The 11101-nt window shown below is 41.0% G+C and overlaps 1 protein-coding gene and 1 long non-coding RNA gene across 3 annotated transcripts in view; one reads left to right on the forward strand and one right to left on the reverse strand.

The window, feature by feature from the left end:
- Positions 1–2403: 2403 nt before the first annotated feature.
- On the reverse strand, positions 2404–10915 carry LOC116244177 (uncharacterized). Of its 2 annotated transcripts, XR_016463372.1 has the most exons (4): positions 10764–10915; positions 9567–9657; positions 7192–7275; positions 2404–5503 (listed from the first exon to the last, which is right to left on the reverse strand). It is a non-coding gene; the product is annotated as an uncharacterized LOC116244177 (long non-coding RNA). The 2 variants fall into 2 exon arrangements; XR_004170121.2 differs by lacking the exon at positions 9567–9657.
- The window catches only part of MICU2 (mitochondrial calcium uptake 2), a 133825-nt gene continuing 133590 nt past the window's right edge, over positions 10867–11101 (forward strand). Inside the window, exon 1 of the mRNA XM_031615730.2 lies at positions 10867–11094. Within this exon, the coding sequence (XP_031471590.2) occupies positions 10867–11094 (228 nt within the window). The remainder of the gene's footprint in view (positions 11095–11101) is intronic.

Below are 11101 nucleotides of genomic sequence, written 5' to 3' on the forward strand. Positions count from 1 at the left end.
AGACACTTTTCTTTTGACTGAAGTTCTGGGCTCAGGTTCTAGCCTTCATTTCAGCTTAAATGCAAAGACAACAACATCCTCTTTATCCTTTAGCTGTGACGCTCTTCACTACAGCATCATCAGACATTTTTCAGGCTGCCCATTGGCAGTTTCGCTCTTTACTCTTCAAATACACTTTGTAGGTATCTTCTCTGAAATTCACACTGGGCAAATATAAAAAAAAAAATGGATTGTAACTTAGGTTACTGGGGTTTGTTTTCTGTGGGTTTTTGTTTTTTTTCAGCAAGAGTGCAGAATCTAAAAGAGAAAAAGCTGCAAATTACAGCTGACAGTTTCAATGCTCTTATAACTATTTTAATAAAAGATGTTGTGTATCTGTGTTTCACATAGATAACAGTCTTGTAAAAGCTTAGGTGAACTGAGAAAATAATGGCAACAGCTTTGCAAAACTTTACTTGCAATTTAAAATAATTTGGGCGATGGGGAAAATGTGTCTGACTCTGAAGACTACAAAGTGTTCCAAACTACATTAAATTCACAATTGCAGAATCTCTGCTTTTGTGCAATACAGTGGCAGTAATTTCCACTTTAATAGCTGGCAAGGGCAAATTAACATCAAGTATGGAGAAACTAGGCAAAACACCTTTTGCAAGTAAACATCCTGCAATTTTTCTCATTTGCCAGAACAAAATATGTAGTTTACAATATACACTTAGTTTGTATTCACAGGCTTAACGCATAATATTATTACCAGTATGACAACAGAGTAGTATATTTTACAGTATCGATGTTTTAACTCCGAGACTCTTTGGAAAAGGCAGGCAGAGGACTTTAATGACACATTAAAGGACTCAGGAAAGAAACTAGTAGCAATCTACAGCACAAAGAGTGGCACTCTTGTCCTTTGACCCAAGACTTAATCACCTGAAACAAGCTGTGTCACTTCTGTTTGTACATGACCTAGAATTACAGCACTTTTTATTTATGCCATTTAGATAGAAAGCTTGGCATAAAAAAAATCATGCTGTCACATTAAACAGGCACCAAATTCCTAAAGCCTACTGAAATGCCATCTCAAATTGACTGTTAGCAACTCACAGCTACTTTTCAAAAGTAGTATTGCTGATCATTTGTCCTCCTCTATCCTCACCTTCTAGTGACTTTATCTAGGATGTACTTGTTTAGTTACTTACAAGTATCAACAGGGAACGGAATAATATTTACTGCTTCATCTGTATCTAGTAGGCAATATGTAGAAGAAGGACATTAGTTTAGTTTGGTATCACATGTTGTTGATAGAGGCATGTCAGCAAGTTTTTATCGCCTTTCATTTAGAAACTGGTTATTTTTTTCTGAAATCCAGGAAGTTAGTTAGGCTACTTAATTAAAATTACTTGGGTACTCTTCCATCTGTTTTTCCAAGAGTTATTTATTCAGTCTTCTGCTGTCTCTTCTATCCTCCATGAGTTTACAAAGGGAAAATATGTGAAAATGTGAAATACCTGGAAACAGTTCAGAGTTTACTTAGGCTAGCTCCTGAATCACTTCAGTAGTCTCTTCAAAATATAAGTTACAACAAATTAGAATCAGTAGAGTTACAGCTGAGAAACTTAAAAAATTAAATGTAAGTTGAATATCAGTGGATAGATGAGCAGTAGCAGAATACAGACATAGACATCCTCAGATGCCAAATGTAGACCCCAAAAGATCAACAGAGTCGAAATTTTGTCTTTAAAAAAGTAATTAATTATCAACTGAAAACCATCCAAATAATGCAATAATATTTGCAGAAGATATTTTATAAGTAGCTTTTGTCTTCAAGAATTATTTGCAGCTCTGTCATAAACCCTTCACAGATGATATAATACTTGGTTCTTGTTGAAGTACCTCAATCCTTTCAAGCAGTCTCTTGTTTCTGGAGAAGAAAATAGACTGCACGGGTGTTAAATAATTTCGATCCCACTTAATATGTAATAATTGTTAACCTACAGTTTCTTCAATGTAATAATTCAATACTTATCCTTCAAACTTGCTTTCCACTTGCTCTATTCAGGTTTGATACAAGTAGTTGGCTCTTTTGGGTGCCAGGATGTTATCAAGTGTAATGGCCAGCTGTCCTGAGTAAATCTGGGATAAGATCACACCTTAGACAGTCCCCAGTTTCCAGCAGTTGGCCTACAGGCTCTGCTGGTCCTCAGTCCTCCACTATAGCCGCAGCCTGCTGGACCTTCTCATTGCTTATGAAGTGGGATGCTCTGGGCAGACCTCAGGTCCTCTGTGTCAATACAGCTGTGGAGAACAATAAACAGCTTCTTTTCATCAGACCCCCCCTTCATACTCACCATCTCAACTAAGCTTAGGAGCAGCCGATAGCACGGTAAGACGCCTCAATAAATACACAGGTTGTTTCAAAAGTAATACCTCCTATTTATTTCCATGGAAACAACAAGAGATACAAAGAGCACAATAATGCTATTTGATAGATCAAATTCTCAGCTACAACACTATTTTTCAACATAGTCACCATCAGCAACGGATTCATGTGGATAAGCTGATCGGGATGGTCTTCATTTCATGGGTTGGCATCTGTGCGGGCAGCTGGGAACATGGCTTGTCTTTCACATTACTGTTACTACTGCTGAAATGCATCACCCACCACCTCACTGTGCTCATATCTACTGTTTGGTCTTCATAAATGTTCAGCAAGTGCCAATGAATGTCAATGGATACAATTTTTTCTGCCTTCAGGAATTTAATTTCACACTTTTGCTTCATATGCACTTCCATGTAAGATGTCGTTCTGTCAGAATGCCCCTCTGCTGCCATCTGTCACACAGCAACAAAATATAATGGAATACTGGTGGAAGGTTCAACCTCTGCTGCCATACCACCAACATCTGCTTCTGACATCACAGATTAACGTAATAAAATAGGAGGCATTACTTTTGGGGCAGCCCTTGTACTTTCAACCACCACAGGCAAGCAGCCTTTGTCACACCAGGCCAGTCTGCCTTTGTGTTACAGCTGATTTGCTATGAATCCTGACGTTCTATGGGTACACCTTTTGTGTTACACAGAGGCACGGACAGGGCTCACAGACCAGAACCAGCATCATACAGGCGCCCTGGCTGTGCTCCAACTAAATTTCTCCATTCCAGATCAGACAGACAGAAGCTATACCCAAGCCACATAAACAGGATACCATAAACACTGTGAATGCTATGTGAATATGAGATCACCCCAAGCATTATGAACATGAGCCAATGTGTGTATCTCGGCATCCTGCTGCCAGTACAATTTCCTCCTTGCACACAAGCAATTCAGATGCTGTTTCAGGCAGGATCTGGTAGCAGAGTAGAAGTCCATGCTGAGTGCACTCAGGTGTTCTCCTGACAATGGCTAACTCCTGTCTGAATGGAGCCAGGTGGGGGCCATTCTCCAAATAGCAGCTTCATGCACAGCTTCTGCAGGATTTTTATTACTATTATGCCTTTGTGAGTGGCTGTGCAGACCCTTTTGATGTGGCAGATTAAGGACCCCTTTGCTAGCAAATATACAAAGACTGCTCATGATATTTATACAAATAGTGTAGATGCTTTTCTACTCCATAATAGCCAAAGGCAGATACCACTGGAAACAGAACAATGCTGCCAATTACAGTGAACTTTGGATTAGGACTTCCACATTTTTATGAAAGGATCCTTTTATAGTGAAGGTCTGTGTCTAACACACACGTATCAGTGCTCCTAGCTTAGATCAGATTCTATACTTTTAGCTACTACACTACCAAAGACGAGTATTTGGAAAATAGTCCTTCTTTCCTTTATACAAAAACATTTGCAATCAAACATCATAAATGGTATTCTGAGCAAGGGAAGTAAACACTACTTGAAATAATGGCAATGCGTTACAGAAAACAGTAATTTAAAATTTTATAATTCCTTTCTTTTTCAAAGAAATAATTATATACACTTCACCATCTTCAGCAGTATTAAAGATGTTATAATTTAAGATAACTTTAATTAATAAATCACAGTGGTAGTACAAAGTGTTGCTAAGATTAGCCTCAGGCAGTGGTCTGGGAAAAACAAGAAGGTAAATGATGCTTCTTTAACATTTTTGGAAAACATGTATTTTTAAAATATTTTATAGGTTAAAATACTGATAATTCTCTATTTGTTTCTTTAGAAACGCTGTGAAGTAATGTCTTTGCCATTCTTTTGAACTACATAACAATAATTAGTTAAAATTATATCAGTCAAATTGCACTTAAAAATACAACACTGAGTCCCTAATAAATCTTTCTGGTTTTTGAAGTAACCCAGATAAAATTAACTTTGCTAATCTTGACTTGTTTTATTGTACCCTCTTCCTCTGTTCTTATGTACAGAATTTATACAACAGAAGATGTTAGGCAACCTTAACTGTAGTTATTGCTACAACTCTTCCCATAAAACTTAAGGTGAAATACGGGTATAATTAAACTGAGGGGAGTGCTCACACTGATTTCAGAGAATGAAAGAGAAAATAAGTGTTTCCTGAAATACAGTAATGTCTCCACAATAAAAATTTGTATTTACATGGAAAGCACTGGTAATAATATTTCAGGAAATCCAATAATTAAAGTATTATATGCAAAAAGCATATATAAATGTCTCTAAAAATGTGGCTATGAATATAAAAATACATGTAAAAAGTCTGTATTTCATTATTGCAATTAGATGTGGGTTTATCTTTTTTAATCCATGCTAGGAATGCTATCAAAATCGTTTGAAAGGAAAGAAAAATGAAGTACAATTAACTCATCTGGAACCACAAGAAAAACACTAACCACTAAGTACACTTAGAGTGTTTTCAAGGGACTGTGAGACTTCTATAACTGTTGCAACAGTACCATGGGATCTTATCACTGACAGATGTAAGAGCAGCCGAACCACAGATCTCACCTAATAGTGAGCAAGTCTCTACTCTTCAGTGACTCATGTATACGATCTGTTTTATGCAGCAGCTATAGTCTTGCTTCAGAAAGCAAAACTATAAAATGTGCAAAGTTAGGCACATACCTTTTCACCAGCCTAAGCTAGAGTCACAGTACTTGCACCAAGATATGCACACTGCTTTACAGAGAGTATTATTTTTGACCTGCTCTGGTTTTCTTCACATAAAAGCCTTATTTCAGCAGTCTACATACCATTTCTTTCATGAATCAAATCTTTATCATGAAAAGGTAACTACCAACTTAGAAACTGTATTTTAACATCTTTCCAGTTTTGTCTCTAATGTCTTCACATGTCAGAATGCTTTTTTTAACATTTAAGAAATCACAGAATCAGAGAATCGCAGGTGTTTGAAGGGACCTCAAGAGATCATCAAGTCCAACCCCCTGCTAAAGCAACTTCCCTGCAGTAGGTCACACAGGTAGGTGTCCAGATGGGTCTTGAATGTCTCCATAGAAGGAAACTGCACAACTAAGGCAGCCTTTTCCAGTGCTCCGTCATCCTTACTGTAAAGAAGTTCTGCATGTTAGTTCGGAACTTCCTATGTACAAGTTTTAGGCCCTGACTCCTTGTCCTATCCCTACATACCACCAAGAAGAGCCTGAACTTACACATTTGCCTCTCACCCCCTTTAGATATTTATAAACATTTATCAGATCCCCCTTCAGTCTTCTTTTTCCCAGGCTAAACAGACCCGAGTTACTCAGCCTTTCCTCATATGAGGGATGCTCCAGGCCCTTTATCATCTTTGCAGCCTTCTGCTGGCCTTCTGCGGCTCCTTCTAGGAGATACCTGTTTTTATAACTGGGGAGCCCAGAACTGGACACAATAGTCTGAACGTGGCCTCACCAGGGCAGAGTAGAGGGGGGATCATCTCCCTCAACTTGCTGGCCACACTCTTTTTCAACTTGTTTTTCTTCTGATTTCCAATTAGACTTAAAAAGTAGTTCTGAAGTCTAAGGGAGCTCATTACATATGGCAGCATTATGACAGGTATTTGGGGACATATCAAATTAATGCATCTTCAGAATTTCACATAAATTTTAATACTTTTCATTTCAAATGGATTCTGTCATGATGAGCTTTTGAGTATCTTAAGTGAGTTGAAAATATTTGAAGACACACAATATTTACATCCTAGCTTCTAAATGCAATGATTGCTGTAAACTCTTTTTTATGAACTGAATGGTATTATCTAACCACAAAATTGCATTTATTCTCATCTTTACTGGTGCATGAATGTTGACTGTCACTGTCACCATGTCACTGTCACATGACACTGACTGGTAGTGAGGTTAATTTCAATCATCTCCAAATCCTCCATCATCTCAAAAACCTTCATCATCCAAATATAAAATAACTGGACTTTCTGTTAACAAACAGCACAATGTCATCCTTGGGTTTCTTCACCACAGGAGGATATTTCAGCTTGCTTGAAACTGATATCAACTTATTCTTTATTTGCTTTGGAAGGGGAGTGGTTAGGCATGATGGAGTAATAGTCTCTCTAGTGTACAAAGTGCCATTGGAAATCCCTTAAATCTCCTCCCAGCCTTCAGAATAAACAACTTTGGTATAGAACCTTAGAGACTCTGGGTAGAGATGAAGATATCAGCTGGCAACTTTTATTAAGATGGTCTAGTTTTATCAAAACACCTTCCAGTTTTCAAGGTGCAAGCAATTGTGTCAATTGTGTCAAATGTGCAAGCAATTTTATTGCTTTTAACAAAATGTGTCTTCATTGTCATTATCCCTATCTGATTTTGAGTGTTTTCCTTGTTCCAATTGCTCTCACTTCTGTTAAAATGAAATAGAAGTGATATTCTTAAGTGGATTGATGGTATTTTGAAGGCCTGGGATTGTGAAACCTTTTGTTTCAAGGCTTCTGTCTGACTTTGGGTAGAATTTAATTCATGCTCCAGTTCTTCACTCACAAAATAAAGCTGTGATATTTCCCATCTTTCAGTCTTGCCTGTTCAATTCCTCCAGGAAAGAAGTATCCCAAATATCATTAGCACAGTGCCTATCCTACTAAAATCTTACTTTTGTTTGGCACTTGCTGTCAAATAGCACACATAGTAAATAAATCAGATATCCCCATGCCTTTTCTCCCCCACTACAAAGGGGGGCTTCTCAGCCCTCCCTCCATTCACAAGTGGCTGGTCATCACTCCTCCCCGAACCCTTCTACTCACCATTTTAAGTCTCCAAAGACAGACTGGCAAGATGGGTGGCCCTCAGACTGGATGACTGAATCCATCTCTCAACTCTTATTCTATCTAAAATAGTAAGAAAGGGCTTGAATTAACAGGAGTTAATTTAAGCCGTTACAAGAGTAAATGAATGCTGGCGTTAAGCCTAATGCTCTTGAGGGGATTGGAGTTCTAACAGAGATTGAATCCATGCTGGAACCTGGCCTAACACTCTTAAAAGACACTGAGACGTGGAGGTGGATGTTCAGGGATGCAAAGCTGCAGGTTTACTTCCTATTTTAACACTTCACTTCGTTATAAAATCATGGAAGAAAATGAAGTTTATGTCAGAAATGATTTCCTAAGTATCAGAGGAGTCCCAGAGGCTTTGTTTCATGGTAGTATGTGTTCATTTTTTGATGTGATTACACATTATGCTCATTATGCCTAATAAGCAATAACTGCTTTTTACTATTGCTCTATTACAATTCAGTGGAGCATTGAATCTTACAGGAAAATTACATCCTTAAGCAACTAAGAAAATCTTTAATTAGGCTTTTCATTTGCTTTTGAAATTTTCATCAGTGCAAATATCTCTAGAAGAAAGTCTGAAGCCAACATGTAAATAGCACTTGTTAAAAAAAATGGGTAAAGCTTGCTAAACATCATGATTGCTGCTTGCAAAGGTCAAGGAAGAGAAAACTGTGCAGGGTGGGAAAGACAGTCTCTGAAATAAATTTTAAGTGTTGCAGATCATAGTAGTTGATGACATTTGTCACCTCTGTTATGTTTACCAGATTGTCAGTGTCATTTTTGTGGATCTTCGCTTTCTGACACAAACCATCCTGTACTGATACTGCACCAGGTGAAATAGGACTACCTCTTCATAGCCTTTCTGGCTAGTTAGGCATACATTTTAGCACCCAGAATATAGGAGCCTGGTTAGTGCAACATGAGTGTGGGCCTTGTGAGCACAGCAGTAGCTGAGCAGTCCTCTGAGATGCTACGCACAGGGTGGCTAAGGACATCTCAGCTCCCCACCAGCATTGCGTGCTTACAGCCATAGGGGAGTAGCTCTCCTTTCACTCTGCAGCTGTGTCTGTTCCAGTCAAGAATGTCATCCAAGGAAAGGCAATGACCTACTTAGTCGTTCTTACTCAAAGAAAAACTGAAGATGCTTGGCAGGGTGCTGAATTCACCCTGTTTACCTATGCTGCAGTCATATGTTCAACATAATGGGATCTGGCATTCTGAATTCAAATCCCTCAGCTATCCTTTACAATGCTTCTGGGATGTTGCCAGCATCCATGAGGTGCATATTATTGCTTGACACAGAAAGGGAAGTACTCATAATGTGTTTGTGCAAATACTCTGTCAAGTAATAAGGCTGGGACAGAAAATATTTTGTCTATCTGGAGGGAAGTAAAAACAGGGAACAGGAATTTGCTGTAAGTTTTACTGCTCTGCAGCAGAAGTGGGATTTTTCAGTATGTGTTTTATGCACGACAGAGGGATTTTGCTGCTGTTTCACTGTATCTGGGGATTATAGAGGATTTTCTTGTATGAGTTACTTTCTGTGTCTCTGGGGATAAAAAAAAAGATTTTGCAATGTATGTTACGGTCCACGGAAATGGAAACCATTCACCCTGCGTGTTGCACTCTTGGGTGATTTTGCAATGAGCAGTCATTTATATTCCCCAGAGAAGGTGTTTTTGAAGAGTTTGTGTGCTGCTAAGGATTCAGGTGGCACATTCCTGAAGATGTCCCAGACACGTTGCTGAATGACATTCAATGGACAACTCATACTAATGGAAGTCTGGATAAATTCTGAGATGCCACTATTTAGATGTCTGAAATTACCACGTACAAAACTGAATTCATGTCTCTGAGTTCAGATTGGTGAAGGACAGCAAACTGAAAGTCCTTTACTCACACAGAATAATCACCATTTGCCAGTAGATAGAAGGCAAAGAGGCATTTCAATGTTTTCATGTCTGTAATGCTGGCAATATACTTGCTGTCATATCAGAAAGAGGTGAATGGCACAGCTTACTACAACAGACAGAATGTTTTGTTTTGTTTTGTTTTTTACCAAAGTAATGGAAAACTGCCAAATGCCTTAAATTTACAATGACCCTGAGCAGTTCTCTCTCCAGCTTTTTCCACTCTCACATTTGCCAGGTAAATAGTCCAAAAACTTGAATCATAGCATTACAAACCTACAAATGATGTCTGGTTTCCCAAGTGACCGTATCAACAGTTCCCAGATGGTCCAATCATGGAATATGAATCAAAGAACCACAGAACCTTTAAAGTTGGAAAAGACCACTAAGATCATCTAGTCCAGCCATCAATCCATTACCACCATGACCACTAACCATGTCCTTAAGAGCCACATTTCCAGAATCTCCACAAACGGTGACTCCACCACCTCACCCAGCAGCCTGTCCCAATGCTTCACCACTCATTCTGAAAATAAATTTTTGATTGATAAAAATTTATCAATATAAATATGGCAACCATTTGTATTGAAAAATGTGCTTTGCTACTAGGAAAAAGGGATTAAAGCAGTATTTAGGACTAAGTAGAAAAGGACAGGCTTCTGCTGAAAAAAAAAAAAAAAAAAAGTAATACAAAATGTATAGAATCACTAAGGTTGGAAAAGATTTTCCATAACATCTAGTCCAGCCATCCATCTACCACCAATGTTTCCCCAGCAACTACGTCCCTCAGAGCTACATCTCCACATTTCTTGAACGCCTGCAAGGGATGGTGACTCCACCACCTCCCTGGAAAGCCCATTCCAGCACCTGACAATTCAGAAAAGAAATTTTTCCTAACATCCAACCCGAACCTCCCCTCAACTTGAGGCTGACCCCCAGCTCGCCGCGCCCTCCTTTCAGGCAGTTGCAGAAAGTGAATAGGTCACCTCCGGCTCTCCTCTTCTCCTGACTGAACAATCGCAGTTCCCTCAGCCACTCCTCATAAGCCTGACAGCTCACTAATAGCAAATACCAGGCTCAATCCAGCCAAGGCTCAGAGCATTTCAGTAGAACAGAAGTGGCAGTGGACCAAAGCACGTGTTGAAAAACCCAGGGTGAGGAGTTGTCTCTGACACAAGCGATGGCACGGGTCGGCTCCACCTGTCACAGTCTTCAGCAGCCACATCTGCCATGACACTCTGTATGAGCAGCATCTCCTGTCATCTGTATCTCATGAAAAACTCTACTCCACGAGGATGTTTTAGACCCACTCACGTTCCAACTGCTGTTCGCCTGGCACACGCGCAGTGCGAAGTATGCCTACACGACATGCCCAACACTCAGAAAACCCCACAGCACCGAGTCAGTGCCGCAGCACTGACACAGCCCTGACTTAACCGGCTCTGCCCGCTGAGCTTCCCGCAATGTGACAGAATCGTGGAATCGCCGAGGTTGGAAAAGACCTCCAAGACCATTAAGTCACCCACAGCCCAACTCCTGCCTCCACTGCCGGGAAACCGCCGAGCGGGCAAGTCCCAGCTCCCGCTTCCAGCGAACCGCCTCCGATGTCCCGCGCACCTCCCGCTCCGTTACCATTCCGCCCGCGCCGCGGGCAGCTCCCGTCCCGCCGGGCGCACCGGGGCCGCACATCCCCGCTCGTCCCGCCGCCCCGGCCCGGCCGCCGCGCATGCGCCCCATGCCGGCGGTTTCCGGGAAGATGGCGGCGTGGAGGGCTGCGCTGGCGGTGGGCGCCCGAGCTCCGCTGCGGGGACGGCTGCTCGGGCCGCGGCCCGCCCGGAGTCAGCGGCGCCCGCCCGGCTGGAGGATGGCCGCCGCCGCCCTGCTCGGGGGAGGCTCGGTGGCGGCGTGCTACGGCGGCTGGGGACGGCCGGGGGCGGGCGCGTTCCCCACCGTTCTGGCTCAGGTGAGCG

Source organism: Phasianus colchicus, chromosome 1 (genome assembly GCF_987193195.1).
Source record: "Phasianus colchicus chromosome 1, bPhaCol1.hap1.1, whole genome shotgun sequence".
Lineage (NCBI taxonomy): Eukaryota > Metazoa > Chordata > Aves > Galliformes > Phasianidae > Phasianus > Phasianus colchicus.